The 21,158-nt window shown below is 38.9% G+C and overlaps 1 protein-coding gene across 1 annotated transcript in view; it reads right to left on the bottom strand.

The window, feature by feature from the left end:
• The window catches only part of SCG3 (secretogranin III), a 35,683-nt gene extending 18,898 nt beyond the window's left edge, over positions 1 to 16,785 (bottom strand). Inside the window, exons 1-9 of the mRNA XM_032343729.1 lie at positions 16,596 to 16,785; positions 15,462 to 15,605; positions 14,700 to 14,752; positions 14,149 to 14,194; positions 13,839 to 14,054; positions 9,200 to 9,342; positions 7,811 to 7,960; positions 5,173 to 5,350; positions 2,138 to 2,254 (exon numbers count right to left, since the gene is read on the bottom strand). Of these exons, the coding sequence (XP_032199620.1) occupies positions 2,138 to 2,254; positions 5,173 to 5,350; positions 7,811 to 7,960; positions 9,200 to 9,342; positions 13,839 to 14,054; positions 14,149 to 14,194; positions 14,700 to 14,752; positions 15,462 to 15,552 (994 nt within the window). The 5' untranslated portion in view covers positions 15,553 to 15,605; positions 16,596 to 16,785. The remainder of the gene's footprint in view (positions 1 to 2,137; positions 2,255 to 5,172; positions 5,351 to 7,810; positions 7,961 to 9,199; positions 9,343 to 13,838; positions 14,055 to 14,148; positions 14,195 to 14,699; positions 14,753 to 15,461; positions 15,606 to 16,595) is intronic.
• Between the last annotated feature and the right edge of the window lie 4,373 nt (positions 16,786 to 21,158).

Below are 21,158 nucleotides of genomic sequence, written 5' to 3'. Positions count from 1 at the left end.
TCTCTTTCCTGTAACACGGCAGCTTCTCCGGAATGAATCAACACATGGAAAGTCAGTGCAGGGGCAAAGGGAGGGATAGATTCCTCACACTACTGGTGGACTTTACAAACCCCAAATCAGACCATCCCCGCCCCTGGACTCCTCTGTTACATGAGGCAATGAATTCCCTTTCCACTACTATACTGGATAGCACAGCTATGAACAGGAGTGGAAATACCTACCTTGCCCCTAAGACTTGTGGCATTTCTAGTCCATTTCCATTGGGTAAACGACAAGTGTGGAATTTGAGTCACAGGGTATTGATATGAAATAGTGATTGATCTGAAACAGTGCCTTTGATCTACTGAGTAAAGTAGGCCTCAAAAGATTTTGTATAATATGAGCCCATTTTTTTGTTAAACAAGATAAAACAAAGAAAGAAAGAACCATGGTATATATGTGTGCAAACACAGACAAATATCTGGAACGATATAAACCAGAATGTCACATGGGTGCCAGTACTATGAGTGATTTTTTTACCTTTTCTTCTTCTTCTTTTTTTTTTTTTAAAGACTTTATTTACTCATTTGTTTGTCAGAGAGAAAGAGAGAGCTAGCACAAGCAGGGGGAGCAGCAGGCTCCCAACTGAAGAGAGAGCCCCATGGGGGGCTGGATCCCAGGACCCTGGGAGGATGACCTGAGCTGAAGGCAGACACTTAACTGACTGACCCACCCAGTGGCCCCTTTTTACTTCTTTTTAAACATCATTTTGCATTGACTGATATTTTAAAAATAAATATGCTCCTTCACAATCAGGACAAAACCAGCAAAATTATTTTCATGTGGAAAAAAATGGAGTTCATAGAGAGTAATTCTGGATCATTCTATCCTACGAGATTTTTCTCTACTTCTTCTTCTTCTTCTTCTTCTTTTTTTTAAAGATTGTATTTATTTGACAGAGAAAGAGATCACAAGTAGGCAGAGAGGGGGAAGCAGGCTCCCTGCTGAGCAGTGCACCCAATGCAAGGCTTGATCCCAGGACCTGGAGATTGTGACCTGAGCTGAACGCAGAGGCTTAACCCACTGAGCCACCCATGTGCCCCAAGATTTTTCTCTTCTAATTCTTCCTCCTCTCTTAGAGATCAGAGTAAGGGGTCATGAGGTCATCTTGCTCAAAGGACATCAGAGATAAATTGTATTTGTTCATTAACTAAACCAAGCAGGAAAACCGAAGGCTTTTTTTTTTTTTCTTTAAACAACCCACACGCACAGAGAACGTTCAAGCTTATCACAAAGTTCAGGGAATCAAAGGTCAGCTAACTTTTTTGGTAAAGGGCCAGATAGTAAATACTTTGTGGACCATCTGTGGTCTGTATTGGAATGACTCAATTCTGCCGTTGTGGCACATAATGGGCTAGACACAGCATCGAAACAAACAAGTGTGTCTGTGTGCCAATAAAGCCTCATGTATGGGCACTGCCACGTGAATTGTATATACTTCTCTTGTGTCACAAAATACAATTCTTCTTTGCATTTTTATAAACATTTAAAGGTATAAAAGCAATTCTTAGTTGTGTGCTATACAAAAATAGGCAATGGGTCAGATTTGGTTCCATGGCTGTAGTTCACCAGCCCTATCACTGATCACACAGTCTTTTATTTTACAGATGCAGAAATTAAGGTCAAGCAAGGTGAGTGCTTGAGACATCCCATGGGACAGAGCTGGTCTTTGGCAGAGCCAGACGAGGGGGCATCACCTCTGCCGCTCAGTCCTGGTCTTTTTCCTTCCTACCACACGCAGACCTCACTGCTTAAAATCAACTCTTCTAGTCCTGAACATGCAAACACAATTGAAAAAAACAAAAGGAGGGGTTGAATTTTAATAAAATTGTCTCCATGGAGATATTTGGAAAACGTTAATAAGACAAAATGTAATAAATGTGAAATGTTTGCACTCAAGCCGTATCTATAGAGAGTTGAAAATTTCTGGTTAATTTTATTTCTATGCATTATCAAGCTGGTCAGTTCCGGTTACTCAGATGTTTCAGGCTATTTTGGTATAAATGATCAGGTTTGTGACGTAATTATTGCTAAATCCCTAATTCACTTTGGACAATGAAAACTGTTACAGTGAAAACAAAACAGATAAGACTCTCACCAAGATAGGAAACACCTTCTTCTGGAGATATTGTGCCATACTTTACCATCATCTTCACAAAGTCAATCAATGTCTTCATGATAGTAATCAGTGTTTCTTTCTCTTTTGCCTCTTTTTCTATATAAAAGAACAAAATAATTAAAAAAAACTAGTGGAATATAGCTTCCTCTTTCAGTGTCAATTTATGAAGTAGGCATCGTATTGAAATATTTCTCCCTATACTTATTTTTTTTTTTAAGATTTTATTTATTTATTTGACAGATAGAGATCACAAGCAGGCAGAGAGGCAGGCAGAGAGAGAGGAGGAAGCAGGCTCCCTGCTGAGCAGAGAGCCCGATGCGGGGCTCGATCCCAGGACTCTGAGATCATGACCTGAGCCGAAGGCAGCAGCTTAACCTACTGAGCCACCCAGGCGCCCCTCTCCCTATACTTATATCTGAAACCACATATATTTAATTTACAGAAAGGCTAAGATTTGATTCAGCATACAGGATAATGTACAGGCATACTGAACTTTTCCAGAAATGGGCAATCAATTATAACTCTCCAAAAAGATTTACTTTAATCTAAAATACTTTATTAATAAAGTAAATGATAAAGAGGCAGTTTACAACCTGAGGTAACAGGAACTCAAAAACAAAGTTAGAAAATTTGTGACCCAACAATTTTTCTTTATTCAGACTCTATGTTTTTTTGTTTTTTTTTAAGATTTTATTTATTTGTCAGAGAGAGGGAGAGAGAGCGAGCACAGGCAGACAGAATGGCAGGCAGAGGGAGAAGCAGGCTCCCTGCCGAGCAAGGAGCCCGATGTGGGACTCGATCCCAGGACTCTGGGATCATGACCTGAGCCGAAGGCAGCTGCTTAACCAACTGAGCCACCCAGGCGTCCCTCAGACTCTATGTTTTTGAGGGCAAGAATGACCTGTTTTCATTACTCAAATAATATTTAAAAATAAAAACACACATGTATCTTTATTTTTTATAATGTAGGGTTGATCTTTTAATATTAATAGTAGTATATATTGCTTTCTGAACTTTATTTTACTTGAAAGAATATATGCATGTAGTAAAAATATTCTGACAGTACAGAATTAAATAGTAGTGAAAATAACATTTTCTTCCTACCCCGCCCCCCCCCGCCAACTCCTCTTTCCTGTAGGTAACCGCTTTCTTGGAAACTCTTCATAATTTGACATACTGTTCTGCCTCTTGATGGAAGACTATATATATATATATATATATATATATATATACATATATATATATGTATATATATATATAAATTCTAAAAGTTAAAAAAATTTATTTCTGTTTTTAAAGAGAGGTGCTAGAGAAGAGTCCATTTTCCCTATTCTCTTGGCTGCCATGAAGGCTCTCTTCTAAATACTTCTGGCCTTTCCCCCACCATCTTTTCATCCTTCCTACAGATGGGGTTGGTAGGCAATGGCCAATAGTCTTCATTTCTTGACTGATAGGGATTTAGATTCTTCTTTTTCCTCCCCTGAACAGTGGAAGGCAGAGATCTGAGACAAGTGCCTGCTCTGTAGAATCCAACGATCCTTGTTATTGGCTATTCCAAGAACTAGACTGAGGACAGGGTGTGAGCAGGCCTATTGTTGGATCTCACACTAAGCTGCTTTCTACAACACTTACAACCCAGACTTTATCAGTTATCAGAAATATTTTGGTTTTCTACCCATTTTATTATTTCTCAGTTGGTTCAGACTTTGGGTGAGAAGGATGGGTATTGTCAAAGACCATAGTGTAAGGATTTAAATTTAAAAGAAAAAAGGAAATTAAGAATGGGTGGGGGTCAAGGAAATTGAAAGATAAGTAAAATAAAAACATTCCATACAGTGGAATCTTTCAAATACCATAAAAGTTCCAAAGTTGGGAGAGAAGAAGTGTGAGAAAAGAAATGGGGAAGAGATCCTGGGAAAGCGATGGCAAATAACTTCAGCTGTCACACTGTTTGTTCAAGGTCACATCTGTAAAGTTATCTGGTGTCATGCTAATGTTCTTCGCTGACAAGAAGTGACTCACCAAGATGACAAAGGTTCTGAGCTGGGCATTTGCCATGCAATGGGGCAAGATGGCTGAGAATGGACCCTCAAGATGTACCAGCCCTGTAGGCACAAGCAAAGGGGCTGGTGCCATCTGGCCAGTGTCTGCAATTGAAGGACAATGGATGTTCTCCAGAAATGAAAGTTCACTCTAAGCTCACTTCTTGGGGGAATATTTATTACAAATGTTCAATCCAGGGCTGAATCTTTGAACAGAGAGAGGAAAAGCCATAAAACAGTGCAGAGCACCTGTCTGGACAATAATAACAACAGAAAATTTGCTCATTATTATCTTCCTTGAAGATTAATCAAAACTAAACATGAATTGAAATCTTCAGCTAACCTATTCTGATGTACATGTAAGAGAAAAGACACATTGAGGACTTCGTTTAAAAAAAAAAAATCATTTGCCAAGTGTGTTTTGGGCTTCTGACCTGCTGTGGTCCAATGTTAAGTTCATTTGATCTCATTTCAAGACTGAAGCTGAAAATGTCTAAAAAGCAAAAATCTGAATTATTTTTAAAAGGATTAAATTATGTTATACACATTGTTCCCACCAAGAGAGGAAAATGAATACAGCCTTTAAAATAAAAAAAGATTTGCAATAAGATTTGAGGCTGAGCAAATCAGGCAGTGACATTGATTTCTCTCCTCATCTGTACAGGGCTTACTTACCTCAGCGTCCCGAACACCACACATGTCCATGACTGTTCTTTGAACAAATAAGTGAACCCTCTGTTAACACAAAGATTGCACTATCCAGAAACTCCAGCTTTCCTGATTATACTTTCCTAAATATTTTCATAACTAGTACTCTTCTTTTGAAAAAATTGATGTGAACTCTTTTCCCCGAGGCCATAATATATGTCATTGAAGACTGCATTTAACTGAAAACAGGAAGAAAAAACCCCACCCATACACTTCCTGGAATTACTGTTTCTATTCCGCATGGTCAGAAAACACAGTGTTTACCTGAATCAATACTTTTCAGTAGTGCATAGAAGTTTGGGAAATACTGGAGTTCCTCAAAGTTGTCTTCATTGTAGATTTTAGTTCTCCTTTCCAAGCCATTTGTCAAGGTTAAGGTATTAGATACTGTTTCATCATTTTGTCCATTAGTAAAACCATCTTGAATTGTTGCCATTGGAGTCTCCATTGGAGGGGCGGGAATCAATAAAAAGTAAACATTTTGTTAGAACTGATTACACTCCATCTTGATTCTTTCCTCTTTGGTGTCCTTGAATGTGAAGTGTAGGAATACCTCCTCCTTTGCAGGCTCTCACAGGATCAAACCCTTTTCCAGGCATGTGGGCATCTAGCCACATGGAAAGGTCACTGGGGCTAAGAGACATATGCTTCACCTGAGAACCCTGGCTCCTGCTCCTGGAGAATAGACAGGGAATTTCTAGGTTCCTACTTGGCCAAGTTCCCCCTCTGTCAGTTCTCATGAGTGTCTCCTCATAAAAATGCCCTTTACCAAGGAGGGGAGCTTTGAAGTCATAGACTTGACGACAGGATACAGGAAAGCCTGTCAGAATATCCAATGCCATCAGAACAGTCATACCATGGGGACTGCTCAGGGAAATTTTAAGGGCTATCTGGAAAGGTACGTGGGACTCTTTCTCCCAGACCTGATCCATTTCCAGTGTTCTGCATATTAGTTAATGATCCATTGTCCATTCAGTGGACTAGACAGAAATTTAAAAGCCTTTCTTGTCTCTTTCTCTTCATTTCCTTCATCTAATCCATCAGTAGCCTTGTTAGCCCTACTTTCAAAATCTATCCCAAATTTGTACATTTTTCTTTTTCTCCATTACCTGGCTCTAGTCCAGATACTTTCATCTCTTACTTTCTAACTGGTACATCAACTATTTCTAATCTATTTCCAACACTGCATTTTCCATGTTGTAGCCAGAGTTACCTTTTAAAAAATATGATCATGTAACTCCTTTGCTTAAAATCATCCAGTGTTTTCCTAATGGTCCTACAATAAAGATCAGAATCCACAGCCTTGCCTGGTCTGCCCTGGATCCACATCCCCAGGCTCATCTCTCATTGCTCCCTCTGTTTGTCAGCCACCTTGCCCTTGCAGCAGCTACTTGGATACTCCACACATTCTTCACTACCTTCTACCTCTCATATCCACAAGTTAACTCCCATTCAGCCTTCAGTTTTGGCTTGTCACTTCCCTGAGCCCAAGTCCAGTACAGGTTCCTTTTTAACAAGGTCTCATAGAACCATGTTTCTCTCCTCAAAGCACTCAAGGCAGTTGTAGTTAAAATAGGTGACTATTTGTGAAGAAAACCATCTACTTTTTCCATTAGACCTTAAGCTTCATGAGACCAAGGATTCTATCTTTTTAAATGAGCATTACATCCCCAGTGGTTGGTTCATAACTGGTACCTCGATAAATATGTACTGAATGAATATTTCATTTGCATTAAGGCATTTAGATGACAGTGAACAGGTCAAGCATATGGGTGTTTAGAGATGGGTGAATAAGGAGTACAAAATGGGAGTGAAAGATCAGGAAAATACAGTAGTTATGTCACTTTCAGTTCAGATGGTTAGCTTGAGTGAATGTCATGGATTCTGTGATAAATCAAGAATGTTATGGGTAGATCTTTAAAATCTGTTTTTAAAAAAATGGAAGCTGGTGGAGATGGGAAGTAGGGAGACCAAAAGGGAGCTGTTAAGCTATCTAGTAAAAGAAAAACCCAGACCCAGTTTCTGTTTTCTAGCCTCCTCTAAAACAGGATGATAGGCCTATACACTCTTTTTCCTTGTATTTGGGATACAGCGTTGGAGGGGATGAGGAGCCATGGGGTCTGGGTGCTCTGGTGGAGAAGTAAAGGAGAGGTGAAGAGTTTGATATTTTCTTATATCCCTCTGTGGTCAGCTCCGTCTAGAGTTTTACAGGGAATTCAAAGTGGGAGGAAGATTTTAGTAGTGTGGCGATGCCAAAGAAAAGATGAGGAGGCATAGAGCCGGGAAGGGGAAGGAAGGGGGAATGACTAGTCCAAGTAAAGGATGGTTGCAGGCCTCTGAACCAATGCGAAGAGGGAGGAACAGGTGGAAGGGCTCAGGATATAAGAGAGAGGCAGCATCGGGGATCTAGCTCTGGGAACACAGGCTGGTGTGGCAGAGGATCAAATCAACCCGAGTTTCTTTTTTTGGGTTCTGGAGGCAGATGATGACATTCTGTGAGCAGAAGTTGTATACTGAAAGAGCTGTGAAATATTTGGTTCCAGTCCACTGACATTATACAAGCAGTTGTTATGTGGAATGGTTATGACATTTCCACCTAACATTATGGGTTAATTTACTGTGGAGTATAAGATGTAACCTTTACTGTGTAATATAATATAACCCATATCTTCATTTTCAACTGAGAGTTGGTTTATATCTTTTAACTTACTGGTATTTCATGAGTATATATTTTAAGTGGGTTCAACGTGTCACATATCCCAAATCTTCTTTGGCATCAAGTAAGATATTAATTATATACAGATTGTATTAATTTATACAAATACAAGTACACACAGATGCACATCCATGCACATGCATATGCACACATTCATAACATGCATATGAAGTCACATATACATACCACTTTCTCTGGTATTTTTCCAGCCTGACTTTCAGTCACGCTTGTTGGTTTATTGGGTTCCTCCTCATAAGTGTTGGCTTCCTTTGAGATCAATTTCTGTAAAACCTCTGCTACTTCATCTTCTAGTGTGTGTGCCTGACTTTCTGTGATCTGTTATAAAGAGTGAAAACATATATAACTGCTATTCTCATACTTGTGATTAAAAAGTCTAGACTGAGGGCACCTGGGTGGCTCAGTGGATTAAGCCGCTGCCTTTGGCTCAGGTCATGATCTCAGGGTCCTGGGATCAAGCCCCCATCTGCCTCAGCATCCCTGCTGAGCAGAGATCCTGCTTCCCCCTCTCTCTCTGCCGGACTCTCTGCCTACTTATGATCTCTCTCTCTGTCAAATAAATAAATAAAATCTTTAAAAAAAAATCTAGACTAAACTCTAGTCAAATACATTTTTTAGTAGATGAGAGAATCTTGTGGTCCCTCTTTCTAGATAACGTTTGTTTATGCCTCTATTAGTTGCTGGCCATTCTAGTGACTGCCCCAGCCCTCCTGGGAAATAGTACCTTTGGGCTGTAGAAATAATCAGGCCTGTCTTTGGGAATCCATGGAACATTTATTTTGATAAACACCTTGAGGGTTATTTCTCTCTCTCTCTCTCTCTTTTTAAAAGACTTTATAAATTTAATTGAGAGAGATAGTGAGAGAGAGCATGAGCAGAGGGCAAGAGGGTGAAGCAAACTCCTTGCCAAGCTGGGAACCCAACATGGGACTAGAACCCAGAATCCTGGGATCATGACCTGAGCCAAAGGCAGACGCTCAACAATTGGAGCCACCCAGGTGCCCCTCGAGCGTTTTTTTCTCTACCCTCAGGGGCAGGTCATGGCAGGTAGCCTCTGAAACAGACAAATTTAGCCCCCTGCTATGGCCTGACAGAGCTGTACAAGGTCTGGGAATCAGGCAGAGGGATGACCTAATTAAATTGCTTAGAGTTTCCCAAATGTTGCTTGTCTTTGCTCCTGTTAGTCTCTTGTCACAACTCACATATCTTTTACTGCTGTTCATTAAATCCTAACCATCCTTTGAGCTGACTTCAAACACCTCCTTCTCTGAAGCTCTTCCTTATTGCCCAACTGCACATAACCCATCCTCTGGTATGCTGGACTGCTTTTACAGTTCTGATGCTGCTTGCATGGTGGGCATGTGTATATTTGTGTAGTTCCTCTGGTAGACTATAAGTTCCTAGAAAATTGTTGTCTTATTTGTCCTCACAACCTATCGTGCTTAATATAAAGTAGAGATATAAGAAACATTCGGCTACAACTTGGACCATGTAGCTTGGCTTCTTAGCAAATTCCAAACTGTACTAAGAAATGGTTTATTCGCATGCAGGACTTACAAGGCCAAGATTCAGCAGTTTAGAAACAATCTTATCAAATACTCCTCTGTCATTTTCCTCATAAATCCTGGTAGCAATTTTCTGGACGATGTCTTCAGCAGTTAAAGGAGTTCCATCTAGTTGATGAAGGCCATCTGGATCATCTAGAGGGTGTAACCACAATTCCACATCATAGCTATCATAGGCCCAGTTCATGGATTGTATTACATTTTCAATCTGTACCTTGCTCTTGTACACTCAGGTATGATTGGAATGCATTCATGGTGTTGTTTGGCCCACATAAGCCCTTGGTGAGAAATAAAATTTTACTTCTAGGTGAGATGCTAAGGTGGCAATGGAAATTCTGAAAGCTTCTTATGTGATTTTAAGTGAAAAAAAGATCTGAGGACAACACAAAAAGCCTCTCCATTTTTCATTCTCACTAATAATACAAACAAAGTTATATTTTGAAATTTTACAGTGGACCATATTTATGTATTATGCCATATTGTCCAAAACATCCTTCTATATACTATGTAACTTGATATTCCACTTCCATACAAAGAGTAGACTGGTAATATCTGCACATGTATTTCCTCCACTGGCAAGTTCCTGGCTTGAGGGTGGGGGAACCTGCCTCACACTCAGAATCAGAGAGGGTATGCTGAAGATTTGATGACTTATCTGGGATAAATATTTACTTCTAAATGAATGTGTGTCTGAACTCCTTTACGGAAGACAGCTTAATGTGATAAGCCCCCTTCTCTAGAGAACAGGGAACTTATTTTATGTGTCTGATATTTAAACTTTTAAAATGAGACAACAGATTTGTGCAAAGCAGTATGTAAATCTATGTAAATCTCTGCAGAGATGCTTGCAAATATGTGTTGTTGGCTTTCCTGAGAATACATTTGGCAGCACTACTTCAGAGGAAACAAGAGCTTATCCTGAGGGAAAGGCACAGTCGTGTTGGTGGCAAGGAAACACAGCACCATGTCCAAGACAACTCTCAGGAAACAGGTGGTCTTTTCTCACCTAGAGCACAGGGAGCAATATACTAGTATGTGCAAGTTTACAAGGCACTTAACTCTTCCTGTCACCCTAGATGGATTGGCAGATCAGAATTTTAGCCCACCATACCACTTGTTATCTATATTTCCTTGGACCACTGTAAAGGGAGATCATAGGATTATCTGTTTCATTATGAAGCTCAGTTAGAATAAGATGTAAATGTACCTCTTAAATTGCAAAGTACTCTAGGAAAGCTGCTGTGCAGTATCATGTGAAAGTTAAAAAATTATTATATGTAGTAGATTTGTGCCAACTGTGATTATCTTCTAGAGAAAATGGAAATTGAATCTCTGGTCAAATTCTACCAAGATAATTCTGATCATATTTACTCAAAGAAAAAAGAGACTCATATTTCTATTTTTATTCTGTCCTTTTTCTTCCATGACTTTGAGGATTCAAACAAGAAATTTCTCTCCCAACCCTCCTTTCAGAGTCCGTACAGCTGAAGGGATATGCCATCTTGGGCAGAATATTTTCTTGTTGTCTGAAGAAAAGCTTAGGAAACTGAATAGAATGATTATACATGGAGGACTAGAAGCTTCCTGACAGTATATTATTGCTGAGCTGTCGACCAAGCCATTAGCTATGAGCTCTGGGAGCCCCTGTGTATCAGAGTGACTAATAAACAGAAGACACCCTAAGAAAAAACCATACAACAGATTTCCCTCCTGACTGACTGAAAATTGGGTTTTTTGTCCATATTTTTCAGGAGAGAGACTCATTGTTATTTAGGTCTGATTCTTCCATTTGTGGGTTGCAAGACAGACTCTCGGGAACATGTGGAGCAGAAACTACCCAAGGTCTATGCAGAGGTGGAAAAATTTATTTCCCTTCCCACTTAATCCCTCAGGATCTGAAAAAAAGGAAGAGCACTGGTTGCCTGCTGGAGCTGGAAAATAACTGAGATGACTGTTTTTCAGTTCATTTACTTCATAACAGGGAAAACATAAGCAATTCTCGGCAGAAACAGCCTCTCTGCTCTGCTGCACTGCTGCCTGCTCTTGAGTCAGGAGCTCAGACTTCCCTAGCTGACCTTTGCTAGATGGTGTTAATTGTTGACCACTTGGGCATTGCTCCTTACCTTCACTGATTTTACTTGGCTTCTCTAAAAGGGAGAGAATTACTCAGAGTGACTTCTCTACTGCTCATGAAAGCATATTTTACCCTCCTACATATACCCTCAGAGGGAAACCAAACATGAGTTCAACATCCATAACTTTTTTTAAGCAGCTACAACATTCTAAGTGGATGTAAAAGACCATCTTCCAAGTCTTCATCGCCCTGTTACTTTTTGAACCCTTGGCATCTATGTACGGCACCTGGCATTCATTTGTCCAACACATATTTTTATTAAAGTCTTCATATGGGCCAGAACTGGAAACAGATTGATAAATAGTTTAAGCATGATACCTAACTACACAGAGCTTTTTGTCTAGCTCATAGTCTGAAACATAGTAATTGCTCAATGAATATTTGTTTGGTGAATGCACACAGGAACCCCAAAGCACTACTTCATAAAAGAAACTTGGGAAAATCCCGAATCACATATACTGTGGCAAACATAGAAAAGGACACCCGACAGGCCCTACAAGCCCATCTGGAGGTTTCACAAGGTTTAACAGTATCCTGCAGAAGTTTTGCCCCCTCACTTTTTTACTCCTTCTGGGATGTAAGTCTGCATGCCTCTGAGGTTCCAGTTAACTTGGTCGTCACAAACCCAGCTGGTTCCAGGATTTCCAAGGTCTAAGAGGAGAACAGTAATTCACTCATAGACCATTATCTCCAAAAGTCTCCTCTGTAGTCTCAAGTGGACTTGAAATGACTCCTAGGGTAAATCTAGAGCTATCAAGGGTAGGACTTGAGAGTTCTGAACCCATTTGGGATGGTAATAAAATGTTAAACAATTTAAAAATAAGTTACTTAAGTTAGTGGTCAGACACAAACAGATCTATAATTCTGCCTGCACATACAACAAGTTTGACAAAAAAAAAAAAGGTAGTCAACAAACATTAGACTATTTTTTAAAATTTTATGAAATTAAATGGTCTGTTCAATCAAAGTAACTTAAACTATTCTGTATCCAGCTATACCCAGTGCCTATTTATTTCTAGTCCAAATATTTTAGGTTAAAAAGTAGAATTCAAGAGAAACACATTTCCGTGAGTAGTATACAATATGAAATGTTTCAAAATATAAACCATCTCCCCTACCCTATTCATAAAGAACACACTTCTGAATTTTCCTCAGGCTGTGATATCCAATGAAAGTAATATTTAGTCGGTAGTTGTTTTCTGGCAGAGATAGCCAAGATAATTCTCTTGTGGCCATGGAGCAAAATAAGAATATTCAAGAAAATTTGTAGTCACTTTTAAGCAGTGGTCCTCAGCACAGAAAACACACTCTCCTCCTCTATGCTCAGATACAATCGTTCATTTACTCCCTGGAGTATTATTTTATTTGCTCGCTCATTCCTTTATTCATCTGTTCATGCAGTGAATTCATAAGGATTCAGACACTGGATATACAATGTTTCTGTTCTAGTGACATTTCCAGTTTAGTTAAGGAGAAAGACATAAATCATAGGTAGTCACACTTAGGAGTATAAAATTACAAATTACATTAAGTGTCATGAACGAAAGGAACAGGTTTCTATCAGATCATGTGTGCTGGATGAACACAGGAATCTGTCCTTCCAGGACTATGGAAGCCACATTAAGGATTTGGGTTTTTATCCCGACACAAATAAAAATCTACTAACGGGTTTTATGCAAGAGTGACAAGACTGTACTTGTGTGTTGAAAAGATCACTCTGGCTGCTCTGAGTTAGAGAAGGGCAGAGTGGATGCTGGAAGATCCATTAGAAGATTTTGCTGTAGTTCAAGTGACACATGATTCGAGTTTGGACAAGGATGGCGGTGATCGAGGATAGAGAACAAAACTATTGTACATGTATATATATATATATATTATATTACATATAATTATATATTACATATATTATATATATATATAACCTATATATATATATATAACCTATATATATATATAACCTATATATATATATATATATATATATATATATATATTTCAGAGAAGGAGAAGTGTGGGCTAGTGTTATGAGACATCAGGTTATAGATGATAATTAGGGCCATGGAAAGGTTAGAATGACCTAGGGAGAAAGATATGACTGGGAAAAGACCACTGAAAAGAAAGTAAAGGCTATTTCAGCTTTCGTAAGGAGCATTTTATTGATGTAATTATTTGAGAATTCTGATATTTTCTTTGTACTAATAGTTAAAGTAAATTGGAATGTTAAAATGAATTCGATTTCATAGAATATAGACAGCAGATTTACATTGTTTTCAAAGAATCAGTAAAAGAACCTTAAAATGAGAAAATAAAATTTGGGCTTCTGTGAAGTTGAGGCCTCACACAAAAATTTGGGCTTTGCCTTAATTTTGATCCTAACTAATAAAGGACTATGAATATAAAAAGGCTATTTTTAAAACATAGGACTTTCTCTTAACCCACAATGGGGAGACTCGAAGTTAGAGAAAAAAGGAATCAAAAGTTTTATTTCCTCATTTACCTTGAAATTTATGGTTCAGTCCACTCTTAGTAGAATCATAATCATCAATCAGTCTTCGATTCTTGGTTGAATCAGCATCTTCCACATTTAATTTATTATCATATGGGGAGCTTCTAATGGATTGTCTTTCTTTCTCAGTTTTTTCCTTTTCTGTTATTGCCTTTAGCAGGTTCAAGTTATCAACAAAGGAATAATTGCTTTCACCTGGCTTGTTTTCTGTAATAAAAGCCCCCAAGCCCAACACATCCATTTTAGTTAAGATTTTCATAACCTACGTTATTTAAATTATATCGCCATAATTTCTTTTTACCTGGAGGGTATGTTTTTTTAATCTTGTCTGCTTCTGCTTCAGCAATCTGGGAAGTAAATTGGAGATAGACCCGGTTTTAAATAATTGCTCCAGCATTTACCAAATATGACAGCTAAATAATTTAATCTCTGTGGGATTTCATTTTCTTATTTGTAAAATGTAGATAATAATTTCTATTTCAAAGCATTGCCATGAGGATTAAATGAGATAAAAGAAAGGGCAGATGGTCTGCAAATATTAATCCCCTACTCCTGTAATATTGGTGAAAGATAAATCTGATAAATTAAACAGTCTTAAAATAGAGTGGATGTGATATTGGATTTAGTGAGTTATTACACAGTCAGTTCTATGTATTATACAGAATTCTATGTATGTAACTGTTAAGATGTACAATTTCCCAAAACATATTTTCCATCTTAATTTCTGCCAATTTATTATTAAGTTCCTGAAGTTTGTGAATTCAAAATGGCTAAAATGTCACAGCTTAATTATATTAAATATAATAACTAAAATAAAATGAAATAGCATTTATAATTTTACTTTTGACCTACCTGTTCATTCAAAGGTCTTTCTGCACTTAATTCTCTATTATGTAGGGGTTTTTCTAGAATAACCAAACACAAATATAAATTTTATTGTACAGTGGAAAGGTACAATATGTATCTTACTACATAAAATCTCCAAAAAAGAAAAGCAAATATTAGGAGAAATGTTTTTGGATGCCTGTGAACAAAAATATTTTGATTATATTTTTATATAGATATTTATAAAGATAATCAAGATTATACAGGAACAATGATTATCAGCGTTGCCTTGCTTATTATCTTGGTGCACTTCCCGAGTTAATAGAATTACACTTTTATTTTTCTGCTCAGAAATCTAACATTTAGTTCTAACACTTCTCTTGCCAGCTGTTTCCAGCTAGATAGAGCATAATTTGGATTGGCAAATTAAAAGCTCTTCTATCATATGCTGCACATATTATGAATAAAATATCCTAGTTGTAAGACAACTAGGGGGAAAAAATGCCACTTTTTAAGGCGGAAAAAAACACCTCCTCGCCCAGTTTCAAAATAAGATATTTCAAAACAACCCATACTATTACTCTATCACTCAAAAATTGTGTGTGTGTGTGTGGGGGGGGGTGGCATCTGTCTTCTTGCCTCTGAATTCGGACTGATTTCTCTGTCAATATACACGGATACGATCTGATCAGAAAAGAGGCAAGGTGATTTACAGTTCCCGGGATTATGCCAAGCTTTACCTCTTCGCGGCGAAATAAAAGAGAGGTGGGAAGAAAAGTGCCCACGTACCTTGACTGCCTCCCGGCTTGGGAAAAGCTTGAATTGGGCTGCTTTGAAGCACCAACACCAGAATCCAAGTGCCGGTCCAAAGGAACCCCATTCTTCCACGCTTGGCTTCAGAAACAGCTTGGCGCCGGACTCCCAGAGCTGTGGCTTTTGTTATGAATGAAAAGGAGGAGTAAAAACAGGAAGAGCTAGGAGGGCGGGTGAGGGGAGGAAGAGTGGCAGGGACCCAGCGGCCAGGGGAGCTCCGCGCCGCGGTTACTCAGTAGAGGGATTAGAAAGGCTCCGGGCGCTCCGGAGTCAGGTCCTCAGGTGGGGGAGAGCGCTGTCCGTCCTGTGGGTGCTGAAGTTCCTGTGACGCGAAGCCAGCCGCGGGTCGGCTAGGGCGTAGCCTTACTCTCTCTCCCTCCTCGAGAGGAAGTGAGAGGAAGGAAGCGCATGCTCTCTGAGAGCCAGAGGCGGTAAGGGATGGCGTCAGCGACTCCAATGCTACTCCAATCCCCCGAGAATGCGAGGGGGGAGGGGCGACCGGCAGGCTAGCGTATTTTCCGTGCCGCAGTCTTTCGGGTGCTCCTGTGCTCAGGGTCACCTGGATTGCTATAAACTTGGACGTCATTGTCGTAACGTCCCAACCAAATGTTACTTCAAGGACCAAATGCCTTCCCTGCCCTTGCACCTGTCAAGGAGAGCTAGATAACCTTGTATGAAGGTTTCTGTCTTGGGATAGTTCTGGGATATCTGTTCCAGAATCCCTTCTTTCTCCTCCACCCCCTTTAACCAAAAGGTAGATATAATACTTACATCCTTAGAAAAGCCATGCCTTTGTGATTTGGGTTGGCATACAAAATGTCCCTCGTCCCTCAGTGCTCTTATTTCTGTCTTAATTCTATGCAGTCTTTTGAATTGGGAAGTTCAAGGAATATTCTTTCACATATATTGCTGCTACACATTCGCACTCTCCTAGATGCTGAAGCAGAACTAAAAATATTACTACCTGTTCCCCCAAGCGTAGATGTCCTCATCAGTCTGGGATAAGTAAGCATCAAGAGCCAGTTTCATTGTAAAACCCCCCCTTCCTCATTAAGGGGAAAGCTCCCTCTTCAGCACCACCAGCACCACAAAACAAACAAACGAGCAAACCTGCATTTCCGTAAAATTCTTCCCCAGGATTCAATTATGCCTAAGGGTCTGGCTGTTCCAGAAGTCTTGGAAGAGAAGGGATCCTAACTAGGTCAGGAGGTGCTTCCCACATTCTGAGAATATTCCCCAAAGTCTAACACTATTGCATAAAAGGAGTTATCAAAAGACTTTTAAATAACGAAAACAAGCAACAGTAATGTCAGCAGGATGCTGAGTAAGCTCTTCAGTTTCTGATTTTTAAACAGAGCTCGGAGCCTTTCCTTCGTACTGTGGCATTCTGGGAACCCATCTGAATAATGACCAAATAGAAGGATTCAGCACAATCAGGCCTTTGATTTCTGCACCCTTGCTTTTCAAGGAGCAAGTTAGTCATTCGAGTACCTATAAACAAACAAACTAACTAACTAACAAACAGATCTCCCTTGTTCTAAAGGGTTTTGAGTTTGGAAGTTACTCAAATACTTCCCTTTAGAATCTGAAGAGTACTTTCAATCTAACAGCTATTTCAAAACAAATAGTTGTTTTTTGGCAGTGATAACACAGCATTATTATCCCAGTATACTGGTATACCTCATTAAAAAAATTGTCACAATTAAGATCCCAGCTGGGTAAAGGATAAATTTCCTCATGATCCTCTTCTTTAAAACAGAGATAACGGAGGGACGCCTGTGTGGCTCAGCCAGTTAAGTGGTTGCCTTCAACTCAGGTCATGATCTCAGGGTCCTGGAATCAAGTCCTGCATCGGGCTCCCTGCTCAGCGGGGAACCTGCCTCTCCCTCTGCCTGCTCTGCTTCCTCTGTCTGCCACTCCCCCTGGTTGTGCTCTCTCTCTCTCTCTCTGACGTAAATAAATTTAAAAAAATGATGACAGTCTCTGTTTCCTTCATAATGTTATTGTGGGGATCAAATGGTACATGTTTTGATCAAGTCATTTTGATGCTAAGAATATTTTGACATAGCCTAAAATGTAAGTCATGAAATGTTTTCAGCACTTAAGAAACATTACTGAATATTATGTGATATAGCCTTTTGCCAATCCTGACACTCTATTCCTTACCTGATTCCTCAGTCTCACACTATTTTTAAAATAATTACCTTCATTTTTAAGATTAAAATATAGTTGACATACAGTGTAACTTAGTTTCAGGTGTACAATATAGTAATTTGACAACTCTATATATTATACTATGCTCACCACAAGTGTAGTTACCATTGATTATACTCCCTATGCTGTGCCTTTCATCCTGGTGACTTATTCATTTCATAACTAGAAGTGTGTACCTCCACTCCCCATCATCCATTCAGCCTCATTCTTTTATTTGTCCTGTTTCTGACTGACCTCTCTCCTCGTTATATGTTTGTGGTTGGGAGAGAGGCTCAGGGTAGAATGAAGGTAAGAGATGGCTACTAGCACATTGCATTGCTTGCCAAAAATTTTTAAAAATGTGTTTGACCTTTTTCTGCCGTTTGGACTCAAGGTGACTGTGTTAAATGGACACTGAATCTAGGAATATGTTATGTTTCTGATCAAATGAGCTGTAGAACACTGAGTAAACTGTAAGGCATGAATTACTTTACATTCCTCAGTCTTATGGATATTTCTGGTGGACACAGTGTAGGTCTAAATGGAGTGATTCTAAGTTTCATTTATTCATTAGGAAATGTTTATGGAGCACTTGACATGTAGCAGGTATTGAGATAATTGCTGGGTATATAAAGACAAATAAGACAGCCACTGCTAGTCTTATAGCCTAATAAAGAGAAAGGAAACAATAAATACAACTTTTTACTGAGTAGTTTTCATGTCCTACACATTGACCTCATTTAAATATAAGTAAACAAACAAGCACAGAAGTGTGTTATGGGTCCTCCCTTTTACGTGCAGAGTTCAGGTAGGGTGCAAATAATGGAATGAATGGTCAGGCAAGTTTCAAAGAGAAAATATCTCTTTTCTTAATAATAAAAAGATTAAAATATTTTATTATTCTATATACATCCACTATAAACATTGAATAGTGGGGGCACCTGGGTGGCTCTGTCAGTTAAGCAGCTGCCTTTGGCTCAGGTCATGATCCCTGGGTCCTGCTCCTACTGAGCAGTGGGCCTGCTTCTCCCTCTGCCTGCTTGTATTCTGTTTCTCTCTGTCAAATAAATAAAATCTTTTAAAAAAATTGAATAGTATCAAAAATACATGTTGAAATTATAAGTGTCATTGACACAGATGATCATAAAATAGACAACATACAATGTACAGGTAATTTGTAAGTACTTCTTGTATATAGGGGAACACACACATGGATTGCTTGTCATGTTCTCATTCAGTGGTGAAGAAAATGCCTTTTGAGCTGAGTCCTGGAGGTAGAGATATTTGAAAGATGTTTTTATCCATTATTAAAAAAACCATTCTATTAATTATTGCATATTTAATGATAGGAAATTTCAAACAAACACAGAAGTAGAGAAAATACTGAAATTAACACCGATGTGTTCATTACCCAACTTTATTGGTCATTAGCTTATGACTATTCTTTTTATTTTATATTCCCAACCACTTGGCACCCCCAATGGATTATTTACCTGTAAAAACCCAGACTTCATATCATTTCATCCATAATTATGTCAGTATGTTTACCTAAGAGATAAGGATTCTTTTTTCCTAACATTACTGTCATACATTTAGCATACATCATAATAATAATACTACCTTTGTATCATCAAATATCCAATCAGAATTCAAACTTCCTCACTTGCTTATAAATATTTTGACAGTTGGTTTGCTTGGACCAGGATCTAAACAAGGCCATGCATTGCATTTGGTTAGCATGTGAGAGATACATACCAATATAAGATTGGAAAGATACATGTTGCCAGGTTTTCTTTGAGTTTCCCAGACAAGTCAGTTTCTTCCTTAGAATATTGTGCACACTTTTAATGGAACATGTAAACCATTGTGCTGCTTTTGAACATGCTTCTTTTTCCTTATTCCAAAAGTAATAAATACACATCAAAGGAAAATTCTGAAACTACAGATAAGCAAAAAGTGGGAGAAATCTGATAGAGATAACCACCAACTTTTGGCATATGTGCTTTTGGTGTCTGTGTTTTTTAATAAAAATATTTTATATATATCTTAATAAAATTGTATTTCATACTCTAATTATCTGCTTATATAATTTATCCCACTAAACTATGACATCCTCAAAGGAAAGGATCTTGTCTTACTTCTCTTTCTTTCTCAACCATCCTTACAGCATCTGGAAATCCATTTGCTTAAATGGATGAATAAAATGATAAGGATTACCAGTTCACCTTCAGTTTTCTTTTTTAAGATTTTATTTATTTATTTGACAGAGAAAGATCACAAGTAGACAGAGCAGCAGGCAGAGAGAGGGGGAAGCAGGCTCCCTGCTAAGTAGAGAGCCCGATGAGAGGCTCCATCCCAGGACCCAGAAGGCAGAGGCTTAACCCACTGAGCCACCCAGGTGTCCCTCGCCTTCAGTCTTTAAATGCTGAAACTATGATGGTTGTTCCGCATTGGAAAATTATATAGTCTTACAGTGCCGGGAGCTGCCAGTTCCTTAAAGAGTTGTTAGCCCCTCTATCAGTATGAATCTCCACTTGGAACTTTTTTTTTTTTTTTAACATAAAAGAGTAGCCTGGCAAAAAAGGTGCTCACGAAAGGCCGAAGAATAGTGAGGCAGAGCTGGCAAAGGTCCTCACAGCTACAGAATTATAGGAATGAATCTGTTGCAGTTAAAGAGAGACTGACACAGGATAGCAACAACTAGAGATAGCTGTTGTTATAGCTCAGCAGAGAAGTAGATGTGAATCTGGAAATTCACTCTTAGAGGAAAGTTGAAGTAACTAAGGATAGGGGTGACTGGGTGGCTCTATAGTTAAGCCTCTGCCTTGTGGCTCAGGTCATGATCCTGGTCAGGATCCTGGTCAGGTCCTGGGATGGAGCCCTGCACAGAGCCCTGCATGGGGCTCCCTGGTCCACAGGAAGCCTCCTTCTCCCTCTCCTACTCCCCCTGCTTGTGTTCCCTCTTTTGCTGTCTCTCTCTCTCTCTCTCTCTCTGTCAAATAAATAAATAAATAAATAAATAAAATCTTAAAAAAAAAACAAACCCAAGGGTAATGAAAATGAGCAAATAGAAAGACTAAAATAATCAAGGAAAATGAAGCCATGGAAAATGAAAAAAAATAAAAAAGTATACAAAGAAAGTGGGCCCAAATGACAAGATCTTATAGGTCACCTAACAAGTGGGTAGTGTCAGAACTGAATCTGAGAGTGGGAAGGAGAAGGTAGCTAGCTGAATGGTAGACTATTCTTGTTGTTCACCCACCTTGGTTGTACATTGGTTGGACCAGATTGGGTCAATCACCTGCTTAAGGGGCCATGGGAGGAAGGTGTGAGATGTTATAGAGGACTCCCTCCAGAACTACAAGGGCAGAGCAGTTTCCCAGAAGGATTCAGGGTGAGAGTATAAGACAAACACTACTCACTATATTGTGGAATATAGCATTTAATATGGATTAAACAGTATTGAGTGAAAAATATGAT

This window comes from Mustela erminea, chromosome 5 (assembly GCF_009829155.1).
Source record: "Mustela erminea isolate mMusErm1 chromosome 5, mMusErm1.Pri, whole genome shotgun sequence".
Classification (NCBI taxonomy): Eukaryota; Metazoa; Chordata; class Mammalia; order Carnivora; family Mustelidae; genus Mustela; species Mustela erminea.
Note: the sequence above shows the minus strand (reverse complement) of the source record. Positions and strands in the feature narration are given on the sequence as shown.